This window comes from Erithacus rubecula (genome assembly GCF_903797595.1).
Source record: "Erithacus rubecula genome assembly, chromosome: 13".
Classification (NCBI taxonomy): domain Eukaryota; kingdom Metazoa; phylum Chordata; class Aves; order Passeriformes; family Muscicapidae; genus Erithacus; species Erithacus rubecula.
Genome location: NC_136665.1, coordinates 5,327,213 through 5,352,562, shown reverse-complemented (window position 1 = coordinate 5,352,562; position 25,350 = coordinate 5,327,213). Strand labels below are relative to the sequence as shown.

General features: G+C 40.1%; 1 protein-coding gene across 3 annotated transcripts in view; it reads left to right on the top strand.

Moving 5' to 3' along the window:
- PRKCD (protein kinase C delta) overlaps window positions 1-25,350 on the top strand; it is a 58,583-nt gene that overhangs the window by 23,312 nt on the left and 9,921 nt on the right. For all 3 annotated transcript variants that reach the window (XM_079317280.1, XM_079317281.1, XM_079317282.1), the window contains exons 2-7: window positions 10,055-10,188; window positions 13,692-13,891; window positions 15,108-15,168; window positions 23,445-23,601; window positions 24,229-24,260; window positions 24,919-25,004. In XM_079317280.1, the coding sequence (XP_079173406.1) occupies window positions 10,074-10,188; window positions 13,692-13,891; window positions 15,108-15,168; window positions 23,445-23,601; window positions 24,229-24,260; window positions 24,919-25,004 (651 nt within the window). In that variant the 5' untranslated portion in view covers window positions 10,055-10,073. The remainder of the gene's footprint in view (window positions 1-10,054; window positions 10,189-13,691; window positions 13,892-15,107; window positions 15,169-23,444; window positions 23,602-24,228; window positions 24,261-24,918; window positions 25,005-25,350) is intronic.

Below are 25,350 nucleotides of genomic sequence, written 5' to 3'. Positions count from 1 at the left end.
TAGCTCTCTGCAGCTCTTTCCCACAAAGCTGTAATTCATTGGGCTGAAGTTGATTTAACTTTTATTTACTCAGTACTGGGGATTCTCAAATTATCCAAGATGTGGACTAACTTTTATAAGAAGTGGGTTATGGATATCTATTTACCTCTTCTTAATTGTGTGAATTGCTTTTCAGTCCTGGTCACAAAACGTGTCTGTGGCTTCAGCAGTAATTGCAAATATGGAAAAACCACCATTTAGACCAGGATTTATGTACTTAGTGCTGTGGTAGGAGCAAATATCCAGACCTGTGGGGAAAATCCAGCATCCTGTGGCCCAGGGAGTGCTGTGTGCTGTAAACCACAAGGCAGAAAAGAATCTTTTTGGGCTAATTTGTGCTGGGTTTGCTGTGAGCACCAGGAGAGCTCCCAGCTTTTACTCATTCATTTTCTGCTTCGTGGAAGTGAAAGGTATTTCAGATACACAAAATGCCAGGGTAATTACAATTAAGCAAGCTGTGATTAAGTGAACTGCATAGTAAATAGCATGAAAGAACCTCTTGGCATTGGAGAAGGGAAAGAATCAGGGCAGTGTGGATAGCATTCATTCACAGAGGAAAGGTCTGGAGGCAGCACTGGGCAGACCATTAAGGGTAGATCTACTCAAAAAAGTTGCTATAAAAGTTACTGTACAGAAGAACTTCTATGGCAGAAGAAACATGCAGCAAAAAAAAAAAAGTCAGAAATAATTGGAAGGTGCAGGGAAAGTGACCAAGATTTTAGCTTGTTTATCCATTTAGTGATGGAGAAAGTGAGAGGCCATAAAGAGCCAGGAAAGCTTGTCTGTAGGAAAATCATTGAACACTCTGCTGCTTCTGTGGATTAACTGGGACATGAGAGTACAACTGTAATCAAAGCCTTTGTCTTCTTTTTGGATAATCTTTAGATGCCCTGGCAAGTCAGTTGCACATATCTTCCTGAGAGTATTTGTTTAGACAAGTAATTAGTCTGTGTCTTGTTTACCAGCATGTTCATCATGCAATGACCCAGTAAAGTACCAAAACAGGTGCTCACTTGCAGTGTTGCAAAGTTGGGTATTTGGTGTTTCTCTCTGTGTGTAGTGCTTTGCATATTAAAAGCAAAATGCTCGTTTTTAAGGGATTCTTCAGGTTTTAGTAGGATGAGCACTGGAATGGAAGCTGGAAAAAGCCACGGCAGGCAATGAACACTTAATAATTTGATTTTTCACCATGCAGAAATGTGAGTCCTTCAGGCAGTAGGAATAACATTTCTGGAAGGTTCCCAGAGGGTTTTCCTGACAGCACCCAGTCCACACAACTTCTTATGCTCCCAAAACCTAAAATAGTTGAGGATGTCCTGACATGGCTGTCTTTACAAACAAGATTCTGACTTATCAGATTTTTTGTTTAGCTTTTTCTTTTCGTTTACTGTCCTGTGTTCCAGATGTTTTCTTGCCCCATAAGGGTACAAAAATGATATGGTTGTTATTCATTTACTGGAAAATCATTCAATATGGCTATTAGCAGACATGAATCCTAAGTGTTTAGATCCATCAGAGTGTGGAGTTTATATGTTTAAACCACAAGATTCAGGAAAAAACAACAACAACAGAAAAACAGATGCTTGCTGTTAACTTCTTATTGGGAGGATTAAAAAAAAAGAAAATTTGAATGGTATTAAATTATGCACCTCACCCTGAGTTTACAACTCATTATGCAAACTGTGTGCTACCTTTAAGTAACCCAAATTTCTCTTTATGCTTAAATTCGTATTGCTGTTAATGAACTGTTTGTTCTCTGTATTTTTGGGAATGCCAGGTCTGCTGTAGAGCTTTATATGCTCATTTCTTCCAGAAGGTGATTCAAAGGGGAGGGGACAGTTAAAAATCCTTTGTGGTTCCATTTTCTTAGTTCTTTTTGCAAGTTGAAGGCAGAACCTTGCAATTACAGCAGGGGCAATGCTGTATTAATTAAAAAGAAGTTTTGGTTATGTTTGCTTCTTTCCAGTTTCTCCTAATCAACCCCTCTGGCCATTCACTATTTAGCATCACCCTCTACATCCTCAGTGGAACAGAGCTGTGCTTATTTTCTCTCTTCATTGCAAAAGAGAGATCACAGAATCACAGGTAGTGATGTATGTATGGCTATTTTCAGTTTATAAACCATAAACTGGTCTTAAATGGTCTTAAGTTGACAAAGATTGATTATTTGCATTTATTTTGTGGTTTTTGATTTTCACATTCCCAGTAATGAAACAACCAGAACTAAAGAATTAAAGGATGATTCCTACCTGCTCTGAGCAGGCTCTGGGTACCAGGAAATAGCAAAAGGAGCATCATTCTCAGCAAGGCAGATCCTTAGAAACACAGAATGGTTTGGGTTGGAAGGGACCCTCAAGGTCATCTCAAAAAAAAACCAAACCAAACAACCCCAATAATGCCAGATGCAGTCAGGAGGGTGGACTGGATCTATTCCTACAACTGCACACACAGTTAATGAGCAAAATTTTTGGTTCCTAACTCCTGCTCCCTTTTAGTTTAAAAGCCTTGGTCATATCCAAGGGCTGAGTTGTGTTCCCTCTGGTGAGGTTATCTGAGCAGCAGCTTTCCAGCATGTATGAATGATGATACAGTTCTCTCAGCTAATGAATATTGGAGTTTTCCAGATACTTGGAGGATTAGATCATAAGTGCTGGCAGTAGTAGAAATTTCTGACTTGGAGGCTTGTGCTCTTTGAGAGGCACTTATACTTATCTGCTGATGTTTTCAAAAGAGCAAACTAAAATTGTTTTCTTATTGCAGTGTTTTATAAAGCATTTTTGTATTTCTGTTGAATGTCCAGTTTCCTTATGTCTGTTTTTTCTGTCTTCATGGTTCATGTAGACACATTAACCCAATACATTTAAAATAAGACAAATTAAAATGTTCTTTTTTTCTTAAACTGCAATTGACATAGTGTCTTTATGCTATTTCGCTTTTTCAGTGAAGGGAATTCAGTGGAAAATATAAAAAACCAAAGTCCCTCTTTAATTCTCTTTATGCACTGGAAGACCAGAAAATCTTGGATGTTCTAAAGGATCCTAGATGAAAGTATTCATCAAGAATGAAATGGAGGATGGGATTGACATGTATCTCCTCTGTTAAAGGAGAAATATGCTATTGGAATGTGGATCCCTGTCCACTTGGCTAGGTGGTACCTAAACAGTTACTATCCATTGGATTTCCTTTGGTTTGACCCTTTGAGCTGTGAGTAGCTCAACTGTCCTCATGCACTGGTTGTTACAAAAATGTCTGTGAAGCTTTTGCAGAATGGTTTGCCTCCTTTGGAGAACTCATATTCACATGATAAACTTGATGTGCAATTTTGCAATTCAGTCATGCTGAATTTCTCCACCCATTGTTGGGGAAGTGGGAGCTGATCAGGGGCTCAGACTCAGCACAGCTCCCCCAGTGCTCTCTGTAATGAAACAGAGCCAGACCTGGTGTAGAGCTTGGCTACAGGCTGTATTATTACAGAGAAGTGCAACTTCATCCCTTTCACAGAATAGGGTTTTTTTCCTCTCATGTGGAAGGGATTGTGTTACTTAATTGCAGGGGAAAAACCTCAGCCTCTACTCATTCCCCATTTCAAAGGAAAAAAAAAAAAAAAAAAGCTTCCTAATGAGGCTTCAATTATGCATTGCATAGAGGACAGCCATGGTTTGCCTCCTATCAAAATATTTTGATGTGCTCCTATTTCATAGTGTGATTTGATATTAATGAATTGTTCATTCACCTTCAGGCTCATAAGGAAGGGTCTGTCCAGCCAGCCCCTTGTTGTATTAATCCTTCCAAAATGTTGTTTCAGCTATAACTAACAAATGATACAGGCTTGTGCTGTCAGAAATAATTTACAAAGTCTTTGGGCTTCAGGCAGCCTTTCTGGTGTGTTTCTAATGTCTGATGTTTGGGTTTGAAATTAATGAAGAGGATTCATTTACATTTTTGTTTCAAGTTTGATTTTGGCAATGGTGGCAAACAATGGCCAAACATGTAACGTTTTATGTTTAATCCTGTGTGTTCACAGAGGAAGGAGAACTTGGGACTCTCAAAAAATATTTAAATGGTTATTTCTTATGCACTTATAAAGAAAAACAGCTGAGAGTACTTCCTCCTTCTCCCCACCAAGCAGTGGTTGTGGAATATTGGAAAAGCCAACTTTGTTGTTCCAAGTGTTCTTCATTTAAAAAAAAACGGATGTTTGGTGTGAAATGCTGGTTTTATCTTGCAGCATATGCTATGTGGCAGCCTGGCCTGCTGCCTATTTCAGAGTCCACAATTTCCTCAACCTTCTGATCTTTGAGTGTAAAATCCAGATTTTTCATCCTCAATACACTTGAAACCACTTTAAGAGCAGTCAACTCTTGTTGCTTAGCTAATCATGTTATCCTGTGCTCAGATAAATTGGGCACTGTGTCTTCCTAAAAGCTCCCAAAATCGGGTCTGCTTTACCTCCTGCTTGCATCCAACCTGCATCCCCTTGAGCTTCCAGGAGTTGGTGCTGCCAAGATGGAAAGAGTTTCCCTGTTTAGAAAAATATTTCTGATGCTTATATTTTGAAAAGCTTCTCATTGTAATGATAAGGGAAAATATCAGTAATTATTTTTGCCTTGAAGGGTGTTGGGGAAATACCAGCAATTTAGACAGCAGCCACAAATTTGGGCAGTTTGAGACTGCTGAGCATGCAAAGTGTGGAAACTTGGAAATATCTGTGCTGCTGGCCAAGAGGGATGAAACCAAGGAACATCCCTTGCTGTGTGGTTTATCTGGGTGGATTCTTCTCCACACTGTTGCAACACAGTGAGAGATTTTGTTATGTAATTGTTTCTGTTTCTGAACATGGCCCAACCCAGCAAAAGCAGAAGTATCTGAAAGAAAATGTACTTGGGGGAGGAAGGGAAGGAAATGGTAGCTACAGTTTTTCCAAGCTAAACTTAGGACTCTGAGCTACTCTACTTGTACTATGTAAAAAAAAAATAAAAAAAATAAAAAACCAACCCACACACAAAAAACCTTGCATCATTCACACTGGAATTCAATGCATGAACTGTCATTTTGAAAGTATGAACCAGAAAAAATAAAAATCATTTGCCCTAAGTTTAACAGGAAGTAAATTGAATTGTGAGTTATATTTTTTGTTGTCTTTTCTTACTTTTCATAAAGTTGTGTAATAATTTAAAAGCATTTTATGAAGATACACTGGTTTAGAATTGAAATTCTATTTGATTGGGATGTTTTAGAAGTGCACTTTTTATCCTTGTCTTTCTGAAGTTAACTGTACTTATTAAATATTACCAGATGCATATGTTTTGCTTTCATGAATATAGTTCCACAATTCTAATTTCTAAATTAAACCATTCATAGGAGATGGCTGTACCTTAATGGCTAGACCTAGATGACAAATGGTTAAACATAAATAAAAGCACGAGTGGTGCTGCTACAGGGGCAGTATTTTTGGAGAATTATCCTTTTTATTCTTTAAGGGACCTACATGTCAGTTTAGCACTGTTTTGTGGAGAGCACATTTTAAGCCCTCTGTGGATTTTAAGCTTTCAGAGCAGCACCTGAGGATAATGGGATGTTTTACTATCCCTGGTGGCTGTGAGTGTTCAACATCACGATGTAAAGTGATTTGAGTTTGGATATAAGAATGTTTTTTATGGTTTATTTGGGTAGCAGTAGTGCCTAGGGAAGTCCAGCTGATACAGGCTGCTGCTATGTATCTTTTTTACAACGTTCATAACAGCAAATATAATAAGCCTCTTGTAGACTGACTTCATTTTTAAATTGACTTTTACCTACAGAGCATCAAATAAAGGCCAGGGCTTGCAATAGAACCTGCAAGTAGTCTGTAAACTAATCCTAGGGGTGCAATATAGACAGAGGTTAGCACCATATTCCTTTGATTCAGCGAGTTGTCCTACAGCACAGACACTGTTTTTCTCTCTTGGATCATCAGCTGAAAGGATGCAAGTGCAGGGAGTGTGGTTTGTCCCACATGGGAACAATAAAAACACAGTCTGCACAGGTGAAGGATGCTAGTCCCTCTTCCAGCATCTTTATGTGCAGGCTTTCTTGTAGGATTGCCATGCAAGCAGCAAAATCACCTTGGAGGCTGTACACAGAGAACCTTGTTTGTGTGTTTGAAGTGCTGTGGGGGGAATAAGTTGGACTGTAATTTGTTGCTGTTTGCCACAATAGAGGACAGAAAACCTTTGTATAAAAAAGGTTGAATATAATCCATATTTTTGCATCTTAAAGAAGAAAAAGTTACTGCTTCATCTTTTCAGGGAAGGATGCAGTGGCTGAGTGTGGTGCTGTTGGTGATTCCCAGAGCAGCTGTGTGCCCTGGAAGCACAGCAAGGAGCTAAGCAGGCATCAGGCATCTCATGGCACCCAGAGCAGTGTGACAGCATGGAACAGCCGTGGTGTTTGCAGCTGTACATCCATCTGCAAAATATTCCACACACTAATGCAAGGAAATCAGGGGCACAAACCAGCAGGGGAGTCTTCTTGTATTTCTCTTGGATATGTGGTCCTTATCAGTGATGGAGCAGCCTGGCTCTGTTTGGCCATTGGTTTTTAGTCTCTTCAGTGCTCTGTTGTCAGCCAGTGACAGTGTTTCCTCCAGATCATCCACTGCCTTTCCTCCTGATCATCCACTGTTTGGATGTGCTTTCCTGCTTTTGTGTAAAAGTTAGAACTGTGTCTTTGTTTCTGGGCTGTGCTAGGGCTGGTTTGTCCTCACTGTTTATAAGGAGGCAGAATCACAGCCACAAAGGATCCCTGGCAAACACTGCCTTTGCTGCCAACCCCTGAGAGAGAAACTGCAGATTTACCCTTTGGTCTCTGTGGAGAAGGTTTTTAATGTACTCTGAAGTTTGTGCCAGCAAATTTTGATAAAATTCTCCTTGGAATATATAAGATTTTATTTTGCTTTCTTTAAAACCACAAACACATCAATGTGAAAACTGAACATTTGTTTGTCTGGCAGGTGTTGAATTGATGATGTGAAGATGTTTCCAGTTTTCTTTCTCTTTCTCTGCAGTTGATAATAACACTGTTGATTTTCTTTCCATATTAAATAATCAAAACCTCTCAGTTTTAAAACTCTATGGAAAGTACTGTGGATTTTGCAGAATCTGTCCCAGATAGCTTAGAATATGGGTTTAGTTTGGACTAGAGAAGGTCAGGGATCCTTGATGAATGAATGTTGTGCAGGACAGCATCTGATTGTGTGCTCTAAACCACTGTGGCCACCTCCAGGTACTTCACATAATGTTACTGGAATGTTTTTCCCTTAGGTTTTTGTTTGTTTGTATGTTTGTTCAGATTGTACTTTGACTTTGAAACTTTGAGATATTGAACCTGTCATTTGGACTTGGAGTATTCTTGGAGCTCACATCTCAGTTTTTCCACCATTTGGTTTGGATAAAACCTTGCCCTTTAGGGAAAACTGTTTGGCTTTAATACTTCATAGCTGCAATGCAGATTATATGAGTAGATTTTACAGTCTCCCTCAATTCAAACCTGGTGTTTTGCTGCAGTTTCAGTTCTTGACAGATACAGCCTTTAAAACAAGAGTCAGCACTTGTGCTGCCACTTCTATAAGTCACAGAGACTGGAGGTGGAGTCTTGCCTAAAATGCAGCAAACAAAGCCTGCGTGCTGCTTTCAGTCTCTTTCCTTCTCAAATCTGTTCTTGCATAAATGTACTCAGCAGGGATTTTGAGAAACTTTGTTGATTTAAAGTTAATCTCTTTCACTGAGTTTCACTGCCAAAACCAGTTTTTATTGGGGTATGTTGTTGTTTTATTAGTGCAGCTGATACTTGTCCACTATCTCACAGTACATCTTAGCAGAGGAAAGGATCAAAAAATGTATTTGAGGAGCAAATCCAAACCTTCCTTTCTCACTTAACTACTCTGTCACAATATAGTCCACAACATATAGTGAAGAGCTTGCATGCAGGCATTTAAGATCTCTGCTTCTGTGAAAAAATCATCATGTGTAGGAGTGGAGAAACTTGGCAAGACCAGGCAGCTGCTGAGTTTGTTTGGGCTCTTTTTAAGCTGCTGTTAATGTAAGAGCAAACAGTTATCTTCTGGTTTCCACTGTGACCCTGGACTTTGAACATCATCAAAAACTCCGGGATATTGGTGTTTTCTCCTAATTGTGTGTAGCATTTCTGAGTAAGAAGTGAGCAATGGAGAAGCACTCTGGCTGAGTACAATGAAACAGCAACAAATAACCATATTCAAAACTATGAAGCAGAGGTGAAAATATAGCATCCAAATGTATTTGGCCATTGGAAATGAGAAAAACTGTGGGATTACTCAAAATGTGTATGCACTGTACCTGTTTTTATTGTATCTGATAATTTGGAGATAAAAGACTAAGTTGTGAATCCTTGTATTCTGTCTCAGGACTAGCACTGGCTTGAGTCACATGGGCTGAGTGAAATCAGTGCAATTGCTAGTTTAGCTTTGTCAGTGCTTTCCAATTTTTTTGTTCATAAAGTCACAGGCTTACTGGAAATTGTGACTTCTTGCTGGGCTGTCTGTTACAGCAGAATTCTCCTGTGATTTTGTTAAATAAACCTTCCATTGGGAGCTACATCTTGACCAGCCCAGCTTGTTTCTACCTATGGCCTCACTGAGTCTTAGAGCTGTTTCCCAGAAGTGAGCAAGGCTGAAATCTGGTTTCTTTTACCTCCATGTGGAGTAGTAATGATATGTGATCTGCTGTTGGCAAGTCCTGTAGCTGATCACTGGGGTGTAGTTCTGAACAGAGTGAGCACAGGGTCTCTTGAGCAGCTAAAACAAAACTCTTGATGAGCATTGTGCTTAAATTGTGTTTGTGAAAGTGAGCTGTCAGGTGGTGTTTGTTAATTTTTACAAGAGCTTTCTTTGTGAGGTCACCTCAATCTCCACTCTCACCAAATGGTGCCCCAAGCTGCAATCAGCAGTGGATTAGAGTGGGAGGGTTATTGTTTTATTATGAGTCTGAGTGAATGAGAATTGTAGTTGTGGCTTTCTGTTCTTCAGGGGGATGAGCAGTGGTGCCAAGTTAATCCTAGATTTGCTTTCTAACTCTTTTTTACTCTACAGAAAGTGGTGAAACAGTTAAAAAAACTAGCTCAATAAAAGCTAGTAATAAAATTTTTCCATTTATTGAAAATGGTCCCGCATGGAGAGTGTGAGATGTGCAAATGATGCTGTCAGGAGCTATATGCTGTCTTGCTGCAGAGATTTGATTTCAGTCTTTTATCTAAATGACTGTAAGGGCCTTAAGAGATAAAAGCAAAATGTTAATTGCCTCTCAGGTCCATGTCTTTACATTAAAAAATGCCAGCATGTGCAAGATTGCTTGAAATGTTCTTCCTGGTGCTGCTTGACTGAGCTGGTTGGCAATCTACAGTCAAAAGGCCAGCTCAGCCCAGTTTCAAGTCTTCATTTTTTTTCCACTGTCTCTTCCTGTTGCCTTGTTATCTCTTTCCTTGCATCCCTCATTCTCCAAATGCACTAGCATTGCTTTTCTTTCAAATGACTTTTCTCTTAGCCTTTGAATGAATCACTTTTGTGTCATAAAACAATGTGACATACAGGACAAACTCCACTTATAAATGTGCTGTAAATTATAAACTGAAATCTGCTCCAAATTCAAGAGCTCTTAAGACTGGGGGAAGACTCATTTGCTGATTTAGAAATTACAGGTATTTTGAATTCTTGTAATTCCTGACACTTTAACACAGGTGGCACAATAACTCTGGAGGTTTTTCTACCTGTCCCTCTTCTCTTTGCCTGCCATGTGCAGGTTTGGAGGTTCACAGGTTGGATCACTAGCTCTGGATGTGCAGGACTTGTGAACTGCCAGCTGAAGGCAATACAGGAATAGAAGCCATGTGACTGTAGCTTCAATAGAAGCTCTGGTGGCTGCTGAGAAATGTCAGTTTATTACAGATCTCAGAGCAGGTGTTTTACTCTGTGATTGTAATTTCTTTCTTTCTCTCCAGGTAGGCTGTGTATATCCTGAGCAATGGCCCCCTTTTTAAGGATATCTTTCAACTCCTTTGAGCTGGGACCTGTGCAGAATCAAGGAGAACAGCTACAGCCTTTCTGTGCTATCAAGATGAAGGAAGCTCTGACTACAGGTGAGGCTACAAATGGGGATGCTTTCCTGAATATCAGTAAGTTTTTGAGAAATACTACAATCCTCCTTAATCAGTGAATGGCAGTGAGTCCTTCTCTTCCTGTCATGCCAAGCACTTCAATGTGAGCTTTTATTTTGGAATGGGAGAAATAATAATGGTTGTTTTCTCTATCCCCCACCTTAAAGCAAGGCTTCTTTCTTAGTATGCAGGGCAGGAAGCTGGACTGCAGCAGGTTTGTGATAATTGTCCTCAAGAACAGAGCAGCAAATGCTCTTTATTGGCTTGGAGGATGGGTAATGATGAGAAGTGCAGTTTGTTATTGTTGTAGTCACTGAGGTGCTTTGGCTGAATTGTTGCTTGAAAGGCCATTCCCCCAGGTCCTGTCAGTGTCACCACAGAGCAGAGATCAGTGCCTGCCCCTCTGGAGCAAGCTGTAACTGCAGTCAGGTCTCCTCAGTCTTCTCCATCTGAGCAGACCAAGTGACTCACCAGGCCCTCAGCCTTCAAAGACCTCATCTTTACAGAAACTGGTCCAAAGTTTATAATATTTTCTGAAATTTGGCTAGAACACACCACTGTAGCCAAACAGGATGAGGGAATTGCTGTACTGGGCTAGGCTGCAGCTCTCTAATCCTGCATTATGGCTCGAGAGATTCACAAAACATCAAAGAATTCAGAAAAAGGTGAAGTTTCTTCTTCCCTCTTATTGCTGAGGGTAAAAGCTGCATTTAAACTTGAAATACAAGGTATGGTGCCTTTTCCAGAAAGGGTTGTCATCCAACAAATGTACTGAACTCCAAAGAAGTTGTTTCCTAATCTGCTGGGAGCACCTCTGATGAAATGTTATTGAGGGTGCTGCAGCTGCCAGAATATGTGGAGAAATGAAAATAGTCTAAATAAATCCACTGTTTTTTTTCCCAGACATTTGCTTTAGAAAAGTAGAATTGTCCCAATATTTCCCAGGCTTTGCTTCCATGTGTCTTTGTACTAAAACAGGGAACTGCTTGGAGAGGTGAGTGATTGGAGTAATCAGGAAAATAATCTGATGCTCCTGTTGTCAGTTTGACAAGATCTGGAACAGCTTTTTGTTGGGTTTGAAGGCTGAAACACAACCAAGGAAAAATTTGTTGTATAGGAAGAAGAAAATCATAGATCTTAATGAGATTAGGCATTGAGCCAGTTTGTAAACATGTGATGGTTTTGAGTGTGAGCAGAGAAGCCAAGGAACACAGCAGAGGCAGGAGCAGTGCAGACAGGGATTGTGATCCATTACAAATCTTGATTATTATGATTTTATTACAAAAGCAGCATGGCTGAAAGCTGTTTCCAGTAACCCAGACACTTTTTAAATGTTTTATGTAGGGTAAAAATGTGTAGAGGTGATTGATCAAAGCAGATATTATTTAGGAATGGGAATAGGGAGGGGAGAGGCCTGTGGACACACTGGAATCATTCTTCCCCCTTCTAAGAATCTTAGAAAGTGTATTACCAACCCTTTACAAACTGCTGCTGTTTCTGCAAACCCTAAATTACTGTCAAAGGTTCTGCAAATGTGCAGTTTCTCCTATTGCCAAGGATGCCTCCTGGATTGTGCCTTTTTGATGAAGGGGTCTGGCTTCAGCAATCCAAAAAGCAGGCCAGTGTAGAAGCCCTGCTGTGCAGACAGACTGGGTTTTATCCCCCTCTTCACCTTTGTCTCTCCCAATAATCTCTAAATAAATGTGTAGATGTGGCACTTGGGGACATGGTTAAATGATGGCCTTGGCAGTGCTGGGTTAGTGACTGGAATTGATGATCTTACATTGTGATTACATAGTGATTACAACTGATGATCTTTTTCCACCTAAACAATTCAGTGTTTCTGGCAACATTTTCAAGTTTTCTTCACAGACTAGGGCTCTGGAAGTAGATTTGCACTGTAAAGGTCTGAGTTTTCTGTCTGCAGTTCTCCACATCCAAGAGGAAAGCTGCTGGCTGAGTAGAGGAGGAATGCTGCAGTTTGGTTTGCCATGGAGCTCCTCAGGTGGCCATTTCTGAGCATTTTGGAATGTCCTTTGGCACATGGCTCAAGGCTGTAACTCCCAGTGCTGCTGCTGGCAGGCATTCCCTAATAAAGCAGTGCTGGGACACCATTCCCTGTGCTTGTCTGCAGAGCTCAGTGCAGTGCATCCAGCAAGCCCTTAATGAATGCACACTGACTTTGCCTTGAGTTTCCAGGAAGATTTTAAAATATTAAGTATTTTACAGACCATGCTGCAGCTTTCTGGGGAAGGGTCCTTCTATTTAATCTGTTTTCCTACTGCCTTCCTATCATAACAGCAAATGGATCATTCAGAGCTGGAAGAGGCACTTAGAAACAACTTCTATTGCAAAAACAAAAATATCTTGTTATATAGCAGGAATTGTATAGAATGTAGAAAATTGTATTCAGTTACCTGGACACAAAATAAAAATAGTTGGCTTGGCAGCAAATCAGAGGAAAACTGGGAGGTGGCACTGTGCCAGAGTCACAGTGAAGAGCTGGATGTGCTTTCTTAGGAGGCACCATCACTTTGGGTGTGTTGATGGGACTGAGAGACCCAGATTTAGAAATATGCCAAAGCTTGTCAGATTGTGCAGGCACTGGTGTTTTCTGTGCCTGAGATATGGGCAGGAAGAAATCAGTTTAATGGGTAGCAAGAAAGACTAAAGCTGTTAGAGTCATAGAACACCAGGCTGGAAGGCTTCAAGGATCATCCAGCCTTTCTTGGCAAAAAGGAAAAAAAAAATCCATCTAATAAGAATAGTGCAGCACTGTAAAACTCCTAAAAAAGGAGTGTGCTGAGATGCTCTTAAAGGAAACCAAAGAAAAAATAAGGGGGGGAAAAAGGACATTTTTAAAGTAGTTTTAGCTTTTTTGTTATCCCTTAACTGCACAAGGTCTGCATGTACTACAGAGGACAGACAAGGCCCTGAAATAACCTTTAAAAAGTAGCAGTTGTGGTAGAGTACAATGCCAAGGAAAGTGACTTATGATTACAGGTGAAATGTTGGGATATCTTGGAAGCAGATTAATGAAATCTGAAACCTTTCATCTCTGACACTGCTTTCAATTTAAACTGGGTCAGTGTGGGGTTTATCTTAATTTATCTTCCAGCAGTAGGTAATAATCATGATGATCAGATGACACTTCATGGAGATTTATCCCATGCAAGGATTCCCTGTCAGGTTGTGACTGACTAAAGCACCTTATGAATCCCACACTGGGGTTTGTCCCTTCTGCTCTCTGGCTCTGTGTTAACCCCTTCACTGCCCTTTCAAGTTCATCAGGGTGGGCCTTGCCTTCCATGTCATGCACATTTGAACTATTTAAACCTTGTTCTAACAACAAAAAGCAGTAAGTCTGCTTTTAGTTCCAGTACAAGTATTCCCTCTTCTATTTTGTTGAGTTTAAATACTAGATCTACATACATTTTAATTTCTGTTCTCTTTTTTTTTTTTTTTTTTTTTTTTGTGACTTTCAGAGAGAGGTAAAACTCTGATTCAGAAGAAGCCCACGATGTATCCCGAATGGAAATCGACTTTTGACGCCCACATTTACGAGGGCCGGGTGATCCAGATTGTGCTGATGAAGGCAGCAGAAGAGCCTCTGTCTGAGGTGACTGTGGGTGTGTCAGTGCTGGCAGAAAGGTGCAAAAAGGGCAATGGCAAAGCAGAGTTCTGGGTAAGGAAAAAGATTAATTCCTCAAAATCGCTGACCTAGTTGTGTTTCTTTCAGGCTGAATGAATGCCTTGTGCCTTTTAGGCTTGCAGATTTTGCTAGATCAGTAGAAACTCTCTACTCTGTATTCACTGGTTACATTTTTCTACACCTTAACTTGATTTCTAAGACATGAAAAATTATTCAGAAGAGAAAAAGCTAATAGTGATCAGTTTTAGCCAGCTCAGTGGTCTCAAATCCTCTGCTTATTATCCTCAGAACAGGTATCCACATTGACATCAGTGTTAAACTTTCTCTGTACAACCTGTCCTGACTTGGACAGAGCATCATGGCCAGCAGAGACCACTCAGCACAGCCTGTAAGGTTATTTTTGTGTGTGGAGAGCCACCCTGGCATTATTAGCTGTAGCTGAGGTCTTGGCCTTCTGTAAACTTTGCTGGGCAAATGCTCTGAGTGTCAGACACTGCCTTAGAGATGAACTCCTCATTATCCCAGTAGGATGATGGGATTTGTGGTTTCATTTTGTCTGGGGATTGGATTTTTCATTCCAAGTTGTATTTAGTGTAGCCCAGGGGTACTTTGCTCTCTGCTGAGGTGAAGATTGAGTCACTCTTATGTAATTAGGAGTTTCTTATCTTTTAAGAAGGCAGCAGTTTAAGAATTAGTGGCTACTTTCTGAGCACAGGAACTGACCTCAGCTGCTGGCTTAAAAGACTTTTTTTTTTTTTTTTCTGGTCTGTAGAATTTGCCACAGAAACCATGTGTAATGGTTTTGAGGAGGAAAGGAAAACAAATTTTGATTATACCACTTTATTTCACTGCCAGCAACAGCATTTGCTATCACTATGGTTCACACTCTCAATAAACACATAAAGGGTTGTATAGACTTATTTTAAAACTGGGTTCCTGTGCAGGTTGAGTTTCCTTACAGTAAAAACAGAAACCAACAAACTTCTTTGCAGCCACGGGGAAGGGACACAGACAAACAATGTGAACTGTGACCATGCTGAACTCCTGGGGACACATCAAAGCAATGCAGCACACGAGTAAAAGCAAGAGAATAAAAGCCCCTGACTCAGCTGCAATAGTGAGATATGGAAGAGGACTGTAATCAAATAGTTATTGAATAGTCTACTTTGATACCCCAGAAAGAGCTGTTTGAATTCCTGAGAGATGCAGTCAACCCCACACTTCACTGTTGCTATCTTTCTTTCCACAGCTTGACCTTCAACCTCAGGGGAAGGTGCTGATGGCTGTGCAGTATTTTGTGGAAGATGCAGGTAATGTCAATATTTATTTTCAGTCAGTTACGTGAAAAAAGGATTTTTTGCAGAACACAGGATGTAGCTTACCAAAAAAAAAAAAAAAAAAATCACCTGGTGTACTGAGTAGAACCTTATTAATCAATTTTATTCATTTGCTCTCTAGGTGTGTGTTTGGGGTTTTTTTTTATTATGTGGACTCATGGCAGGATTTGTTCATTTCTAAATCTTGTTACATTGAGGCACTTTTGGATCTTTAATATGTCTGTTCTCATGTTTTGATGTGATAGAAAATACATTATCTGTTTCTTTTTAGATGCAAAGAATTTGGCTCTCTTGCTCTAGCTTATGTGGGAGACTTTTTTTGTGGAATGGAGAAGTGGGTCTGAGTTTCCTGGAATTCAGACACCTATTCACTAATTACAGAAACTGACTGTAGGAATGAGTGAATGGTTTAGTGTTATAATGCAAATCTAGCCAATGATCTGATGTGATCAGAAAGTGAACAGCCTGTGTGTGTCAGAAACTACACAGGCTCTTTGGGAGTGAACTAGGAGGGAAACTTCAGGTACAATAGGAAAACCAAGAATTTTGGTGTGGATTTGTGAATCTGGGGAGTCCTTTCCTAAAGGAAATGCTGCAAACCTCACAACTTGCTTAGCTTGTAGCTAAGACTTTCCCACACTAGAAGTCATGAAACCATTATTTCTTGGGAATAATATTGTAATCATAATATAACTGGTCTGCCAGACTGGCCTATCAGTCTAATAAAGTTTAATAGTATGTGTTTATAAATAACTGAAAAGACTAAGCAGGACATTTTGAAGTATTTTTTCCCCCACAGACATTTATGAAAGGAGCACAGTTCTGCTCTCTAGAAGGAGTTCATGGTGAGGGTACCAGACATTTCTGTACCATCTGTGCAGAAGCTACTGAAGATAAAATGTGATGTGCATAGGTTACATTTCAGAGGTGATGTTTTATCTTTGTGATGGCAAAATACTCAGCTTGTGCTGTGGTGTCTATGAAGTCAGCACTTAAAAGCAAAATTTTTAAGAATACTGTGACTTTCTAAAGAGTCTGTAAGTGAGAGCTTTTCACAGGTTTGCATTTAAACTGGTGTGAGCCATTACATTAGAAAAAAATACTTATCTTGGTCTTAGTCATAGTTTCCTGTGCAAGGCTGTTTCATGGGGCAATGGCACTATGATCAGACATTTAATGAGAGATACAGAATTCCATTTCTCCTGGACACCCAGAAGTTTCTCAGGCAAACCTGTACAAACCCAGTTTCTGTATTTTTAGTTGTTTACTTAATGAGGCTGAAGCATATTCCCACCTCTCCACATAGACATGTGGAAAAGTGGAGATGGCATAAGTGAAAACCTTCCAGAATTTATTATTAGCTGTTAGTAGGCAGGTAACATACTTGTGTGCTGAAAATTAATTTTACTCAGTAATCAAAATAATTTAAAAATAGATACAGTGTTCTTGCAGTTCTTTTCATTGCCTTTATTAGGGATTGCAGATGGTGGTGGATGAAGCCTAAATACCAAACAGATCATTAAGTCATGCATTTATATTCTAATTGACAAGTTAATATTCACATCTTAATGCTCTTTTTTGACCTTTACTTTGCAATGACTTCCTATTTACCTTCTGCTTTATATGAAATTAGTCACCGATACATTTTTGGTAACTAAACCACAGAGGTGGTGGAAATTGCCTTTCAAGACATTTATAAATCTAAATTTTGTGAAGGAAAGTCACTCCATCTGATATTTAAATGTGAACACTGCAAATATCAATACATTTTAACAAATACTCCTCCTCAAGGTTGTAAACCTCCCTTATGTCAGTGTGTAATGCTGCTAAATAAGCAAATGCTGATTTTTGGCTCATCATTGCACTGCTGTAAATGTTCTCTCCAGTTAAATTAGCACTTTAACTCTTCAGTTAAATTACCAATATGAGAGTATTTGGTGCATTGCAAGGATGTTTGTGCAAACCTCCATTCCCCACATTGCTGAAACCCTCAGTTAAAGCTGAAAGCTCAGAGACAGTTCACATTCCTTCCTGTGCACTTGTCATTTTGTTCTCTCTCTGACCTGCCTTTGCCTACAGAGCTCTGTGTTTCTAAAATACTAAAAAAGGCTTGTTCTGAATCTGGTATTTCAGTTATTCCCTAGTTTATTCAAAGGTATTGCTGCCATTTGTATCTTTGAGTATAGGTGCTACCTTTTGTTTGAAAATCTCCAGACACTTCACAAAAGTGACTAATTCTTTCTTTGGCTTGTTTTGCAAACTGAAGCTGCTGTTCTTCAAACCTTTCTTCTAAGTTGCAAACATTCTTCTGCCATTAGAGAAAACTGCTTTCCTCTGCTGCAGTGGTGCAGAGCAGAGAAGTAACAATGTTATTGCTCCATTAGCAGGTATATTCTTAGATTAAAAAAATCACAAAATAAGCTGGTATTCATGTTTTTTTCCGTGGTAGGCTACACTGAGACTTTTCATGTAAATATTCTTTTTCCAGATTGAGGCCTGACCAGTTAATTTAGGGCTGTGTCTGAAAACTCTCACCAACCTTAAAGGACTTTTTCTTCCTAGACCTTGTAAAGTGGGGACTGCAGAGCCCTGCTCAGAGCTGTCAAAGAACTTTTTTGTCTCCTGCCCTGTGATTTGAATATGAGCTTGTGCTGGAAATTAAAAAACTTTTCTCCTGGTGTGTGAAACGTGAGAACAGGGTGTTAACATCAGTTTTAATTTTGAAATTGTTTTCCTTCTACCCCTCCTTCTCTTGCTGTAGTATTGAAACTAGGTTATAATTCTGTAAAGCAGCTTCAGTTTTAATAGGTGGGAGTTGAAATACGTTTAATGCTTTGCTTGATCTTTGTTTATTCAAATGTGGTTAATGACCTCCTCGAGTAAGAAAATGCAGAGCCTCACTCTCCTGAGTGTCTCATGCAGTGTTAGCAGCTCTGGGACTGTGCTTGTGCCTTGGGTTTGAATTCTGAATTGCTCTCTTGCTGGCTACAGCTTCCTGCAGAAAGGGGCAACAATTTTTTTCCTTAAAATGCCATTAGAAGTACCAGAAGGTGAGTAATTTGCATGTGAACTTTTGATATCTCAAGTATCTGACTTCTGGGAGAGGGACATGACCACAGAGCTGCATATATTTTGAATATTTTGTTCTCTGTGTGTTGAGCATTGGGGAAGCATGAGACTTCAGCATTTTTCTGAGTTATCTGTGAAAAATAATAGGGTAAATAACAGATTTGCCATTTCAGTCTGTATATTGTATGGGCCTAAAGTAAGATTTGAAGAAAGTAACTCTGTGGATGAGGGGTGTTGTGGAAGGATGGTCACATTTTTACTAAATTATAGTGATGAGGGCTGAAGAGCCAGAATTGAACCTTGTAATTTTGCATGGGGATGTTGGTATGATCTGATCATTTAACTGAGAAAATGCTGTTTCTAGAAGTTTGGCTGATGTGGACATTATTCAGAGGCACCTCACATCTGCTTTAATCTGCACCAGAAATGCAATGGCATGAATTTAACAAAAACATCTGCAGGCTTTATCTTTTGATTTTTCTCTAGAAGAATCAGACAGCTGCAGATGTAGTGATTTCAGAGATAGCAGGTTGGTGTGTCTGTGGTTCCCAAGGTAGCTAACATGTTGTGTGGAACACAAAAATCTGATATAGTTTGTACCTTCAGTAGATGTTCGATTGAGGTGCTGTATCTTTAAAGGCTGGTTTTACTGTGTAATTTGAAAAAGAAAGATCTATTTTCCAGTTTATTCCTGGTTTTATCACCATCAGTGAGATACCAGAGGTCTCTGCAGAAGCATTTACCAAAACACTGTAGAACAAGAGCTCTGTGTGCTGAGCACGGGCTGTGTTCACACTGCAGCCTGGGTGGGTGGGAGCACCACAAAGGCTGGACTGTTTGGTTTGGGGGTTTTTAATCCTGGATTGAAAAGCAGGGCTTGTTAAAGCTGGTGTTTTGTTTTACACTTTTCTACCAGGCCATTGGTGTCAGTAATGCCTAGGAAAGGTTCCATACATGCATAATAAAGTCCTGCAGAGCAGCCCCTGAGTCAGAGCAGCAGCAGGTTCTGGCTCAGGGCACTCCATCCTTGATTTGCTCAAGGCCAGGCTGGATGGGGCTCTGAGCAACCTGAACTGTGCAAGTTATCCCTGCCCATGGCAGACACTGGAATTAAATGCTCTGACCCAAACCTGTGATCCTCTTCAGAGGGGTAGCACAAAGACCAGAATGATTTAACATAGCAAAGTCATGTCAGAACTGTAGGCTTTGGGGAAACTTCTACTTCTCTAAATGGTTTCTTGGGATTTTTGGGTTTGGTTGGGTTGGTTTGTTTTTTTTTAACAGGTGCTCTTTAAATCAATCTTCTCCAGGACCAGGTTAAAAAGCAGTTTGCCTCTGAGACAGTTCATGCTGGGAAAGTCTCTTTTGTCAGGAAAAAGCTTTCCCTTTTAATGATTGCTCTGAGAGATTAATATTTTTCATGACCTGAAGGTGCTCTTAACTTTCAAACAAAGCCAAGTGCAAGACTGCAGAACAGCAAGAGACACTGAACAGAAATGTTAGTGGGGTTTTTAATTTATTATAAAGTTTCAGGCAAATCCCAGCCTGAGTAACCAGGTCAGAAAATTCCTTTCCTGTCCCTGTTTGAAGTGAAGTCCTGGTTCCCAGTCTCTGACAGTAGCACTGTTATCTTTCCTCATCATGAACAGCACCATGGAACAAACAAGCTAAAATTTTAAAATTAAAAATGAGCTTTGAAGATGGCAAATATTTTTTCAATTCTTTCTTTAAAAAAAAAAAATAGTAGGATTATCCCAAGGTTGTTTTCTTTTGTCCTTGGACTTTTGAGGTTCAGTTGAGACAATGTGACATCTCACCTTGAGCTTTATTACAGCTCAGCAGAGCCCCAGCAATTTTATTTTAGTAAATGTTTTCCAGGTTGGATGTTGTGTTAGTGGCTGAGAAGAGCTGAACAGGGGTACAGGAGGTGTTTACAGCAGCCTGGAGCTGCACTGTCAGTCCAGTGCAGCTTCATGGTGTCCTCAAGAGGAGTTCTGGGGGCTTGTGGCAGATCAGCTGCAAGTTTGAGAAGGGACCTTGAAATACATGAATGTGTCAGTGATAAATATTAACCACAGCTCTCAACAGAGGAAATAGATTATGTTTAATGGTGTGTGCTGGGTCCAAACTGATTAATGTCAAGTCCAGGCTGCAGAGGTCACCTGGATCCTAGGTGCTGATTCAGCTGTTCTGTACCTGCTCTTTCATGACAAGCATTTCATTTATGGGAATCCTGCTTGATTGGAGAGGGAAGGAAGCAAAGTTTTTCCCTTTGTGTTTCTCCATCCCCCTCATCTCCACCCTGCATCCATACAGTTGAGAAAGTTGCTTCTTGCAGTCATTGATTGTCTCTGCATCTCTGAAATGAAGCTTTTATTCTCCTCTTAACTCCATGGTTGGCAGAGCTGCTTAAAACATTTCTGGAGCAACACACATTAAAGATAACTTGTTAAACATGCCCATAGTAAATTGAAATTATGTCACAATTTCAGAACCACCTCAGCTCCAGATGAGCTTGACTCACAACTGCTCTCCAAACCTCTCAGCTCCTCCTGAACCAGACAAAAATGTTTTCAGCTAGGCTTTGTTATATTGGTTGGTTTTGGCAAAAGCATCTAACAAGGCAGCTGGTTGTAAAGTCTGTGTCCTCACATGCAGATTTTGAGGTTTTGCTGTGCTTGAGGATTCTTCCTCATTAAAGTAGACTTAAGGAAAATATCCGAATTTAAAAAAAAAAAAAAAAAAGAGAGAAAGAAAAGAAACTCAGAGCAATTAGTTTATATAATTCTCTCAAAGAAATAAGTGTCAATCTCATGTATTTCTCTTCACTTTGATATCAGGGCTTCAGACAGGGAGGAAACACCAGTTTCCCATAAAGTGATCAAGTTTTGTCAGAGACTTCTGCACACAGTATCAGCAATACTAAATTGCTACAATTTAATATTTCAGCATGAGATGCCTGTTCCTCAGTAAATACTTGGTTTGCTTGTGTTATGGACTTTAGAAAGGCTTTTGTCTATATCACAGGTGATGTCAGAATACTGCCATAAAGCAAAAGCCCTTTCTCTGCTTTGTTGTTGTTACTGATTAAATCTCCCTTATGAAGACATCCTTTGCTGCAGCAAACAAAATGAAGCATTTCTGCCTCTCCAGCACCTTGTTTCCCTTGCACCACACAAGGGTGGTTTCCCTGAGGCATTTGGGGAGTGGTGGGTGAGGTCTGTGTGTTTGCTCAGCAGGATTAAACAAAGAGATAGCACAGTTTGCAGACTGCCACCCGCTGAAGTGCAGCAGCTGAGTTGTGTTGGGTGAATTCAGCAGCCTGTTTGAACAAGGAAAACAAATCCTGTTCCTGGAGGGACAGGGGTAACTCAGGGACTGTCACAGTGCACACTGGAAAGTCCTTTCAGGGATTGTCAGGATGGATTTTTCTCTGAACCAGGTGGCCAATTTCTCCGAAAAGTACATTACTACCTAGTAGCAAAACCTGGAGACCTTTTTTGAACTTTGTTTTCACTAACATGCTTAATCTTTCCTTAATCTCTGAGCTGGGGATGCCATTTCTTTTCTAAGACAGCACATGCTGCTGCTGGCTGTGACAGATAAATTAGTTTAGGACACTTAGAATGGTGTCACATGACAGATTGTATTCCAGGTTCAGCAGCTTGTTGGAATAGCAGTGGTGGCAGCCAGCTAAAAAAAATGACAAGAACCAAGTGCATCTAGCAGCCAGAAAAGCAGAGCTCCTGGGTAACTTCACAGCAAGCTCAGGCATTGCAGTGAGTGTGACTTGGCAAAGGAAACAAAACTGCCTCTGTCAGTGCTAGAAGCAAGGCTCTCACTGATGAAGATAAAAGGCAGCAATGCAATGGATCAGTTTTAAAAAAACTATTGCATTGACAGTGGGGAAAATGTTCTTCTGACTTTTTCCTTACTCCATTGCTGGCAATTCCCAGCCTGCAAACAGCAGGGCTCAGTTGCCCTCAGCTTTACAGCACTGTGGACATGTGAACCATGTCCACGTTTCTTCCAGGCTGGCACCCACAAGCTGCTGGCCAGGACTGATGGAGTTAGCAGCTGATCAGCTCCTTGTGTCTAGCTCAAGCCTTTATCTTTTCCTGATGGGAGGGATTGTCACTCAACAGCTCCTTTCAGTTGACAAGAAAGATGTTCTTGGATTAAATCACCAGTTACCCAGTCTCTTGATACACCTGCATTGGGTTACCTCTGCTACAAACCCCTATGACTTTTAAAATACCTAATTAAGACTAAATAGTCTGAGTTTGTGTCTCAGCCTTATAGCCACAAATACCCATTTTTGTAAAAGAAACTCAGAATCTTCCTTGGAAATGAGTAAAAATAACCATAACCTCTGATGAGGACCTGTATGAGTCAGTTGCACTTGCAGCCTGAGAATTTGTTTGTTGTTTTATTTCTTGCTTAATGGTACTATGTGATCCAGTATTAGATGCTACAGTTAGGAGCAGGTAGTATTATTATAATAGTAAATTATCTGATTCCATGGGGGCTAGAAGGGGAGAGGAATGAGACTGAGACTTGTGGAAAATAAAACATGAATGTTATGAAACAGCAAAATGGAAATGTCTGACTCAAAAAGTTATCTCATTTGTCCTTGCTACTTAATGATCCTGGAGCCTGGAAGAAAGTCATCTTCTATAGGATGGTCCTGTGGTCACCCAGAAGGTCCTGCAGCAGTTCATCTGCATTTCTGCTGCACTCCTGCTTCAGGAGAGCATGTGGGGAGCAGCATGGAAAGGCTTCTGCTGACCCTCCTGCTTCCAATTAAATACTTACTCATATTAAACATAAATCACACAACAGAAATCATCGATTTTGTTTTTTTTCAAGAAACACTAATGGTTGTCACTTCTCTATCAAAACTGTACTGCATCCCTGCTTTTGGTCTCAGCTCATCAGCTGAAGGGTTTTTCTGTTGGGCAGGAATGGAAGTGCTTGCACAGGAGCACAGGGACAGCTTGGGAAGCACTGTGTGCACCTGTGACACCCCTGCTGGACTGAAAGGCTGCAGAGTGCAGCTGCAAAATGAACAGAAACACCAGTCAGAACCAGAAAAACAAACTGAACGTTTGGGAGGAGCAAACATGAACCTTTGTAATACCTAGAAGTGTTAAAAGTGTGTCTTGTTGTGTCCCCCTCAGACTGCAGACAGTCGATGAGGGAAGAGGAGGGGACAGTGACTATCAACAGGAGAGGAGCTATCAAGCAAGCCAAAATCCACTACATCAAAAATCATGAATTTATCGCCACCTTCTTTGGACAACCTACATTCTGCTCTGTCTGCAGAGACTTTGTATGGTAAGAAAGAAAATCTAAGCTTCCCCCAGCTACAAGGGTCAAATTACTGCAAAATTTGCTTTGGGTATACTCAGACAAAACATGACAAATAAATTTGTCTTGGGAAATTGAAGTTACTTACTCACTAAGAGAATTTTTATACCTAAGAAGTATAGTTGTCTTTCACATTGAGAAATACAGTTTGAACATTTTTGCCACTGAAATAATGGGCAGAAATTCCATCAGCATCTGGCCACGATCATCAGCAGCTCTCACAGGACAATGAGAGGGGTGGTCTGAAAAAATAATGGCCAGACTTTGAGATGGGAAGTGACTGATGGCAGACTAGAGACTCAGAGCCAGAAGTTGGATTCCTTTTATTATAGTAATGCTGGTTTTATCCTCAGTTAGTTTGGGATGATTTCCCATGTGATTGAAACCTTGTTGTTTCTGGATTTTCCTTCTAATTTGCTGGACTATCAAATATAGGACCTTATCTTCTAAACCCTGCTTTCCTAAAACAGGATTCTGATTAGCAGAATTTAGATCAACTTATTAATTGGTTGGTTGATATTATTAAAATAAAATCCAGCCATCTTTTATTCCAGAAAAATGTACTGATTTCCTTTTTTATAATTTGTTTTTCAGGGGACTCAACAAGCAGGGATACAAATGTAGACGTAAGTTGATTTTTTTTTTTTTTTCTTCTTGCACTGCTTTCCACATGAATCTGGAGATCTAATAGTTACTCTTGAAAAAAATCTGCAAATGTGCATTGCACAATACATCATCACTATGGGTAGTCATAGTTGTTAAATATCAATTTTGCACACTAACCAAAGGAATCTAACTATGATTCTCACCTGGGATTTCAGTATCAAGATTTAGACTTGGCTGTTCTTCTCAGAAGTGTGTAATGCTATTGAAAAGTTGCACTCATTTATGGCAGCAGTTTTTTGTGTAACCTTTACTAAAGTGAACAACTATTGAGGGGTTTTGCAGCTGAACTGAAAATCACTTTTTATTTGGCATGGATCTGTGCATTACTCCAAGCAGGGAGGAGCTATCAAAGGGTAAAACTCAAAAGCATACTGTCCTTCTGTTATCACATGCTGGGGGCATTGCTGATTTAATTTAGAAATAAAGTTTATGGTCAAAGAAAAGGAGTGGGGGAACCAGCTTAAATAAGATTATTGTATTGATAGAAAATAAACTTTTGGTGTATATAGTGTGATCCAAAAGGAATGTGATTTTCATATTCTGCCATAAATGCAAATACATCATCCCATGTATTTATTATCTGAAGGAATCCTTTTTTTTCTTGTGCATGTCTTGAAGAATGCAATGCTGCTATTCATAAGAAATGCATTGATAAAATCATTGGGAGGTGTACTGGTACTGCAGCCAACAGCAGGGACACAATGGTAAGAGCTGGAACAATATATTTACAGTGTAATTATGTAATTAAACAAGGCAGAACTAACAAAACCTTGTACAGAAGCTGACAACTTCATTTGGGAGATGCTTGGCTGTACATCCCAAGGTTCTGTCTGCTTAAAGTTGTGTAAAGTTCTGTAACACACAGTGGGCAAAGTAAGAAAAGCAGCTGAAAGCTGTTTGAGGGGTGGGTGCTGTGTGCTGGGCAGATCCATCTCTGCTGAGTGAGGGAGCCAAGGCTGGGATGGAATCCTTGAGTGCTGGGATGGAGTCCCTGTGGCTGTGTGAGGTGGAATCCCTGTGTCTGAGGTGGAGTCCCTGTGGCAGTGCTGG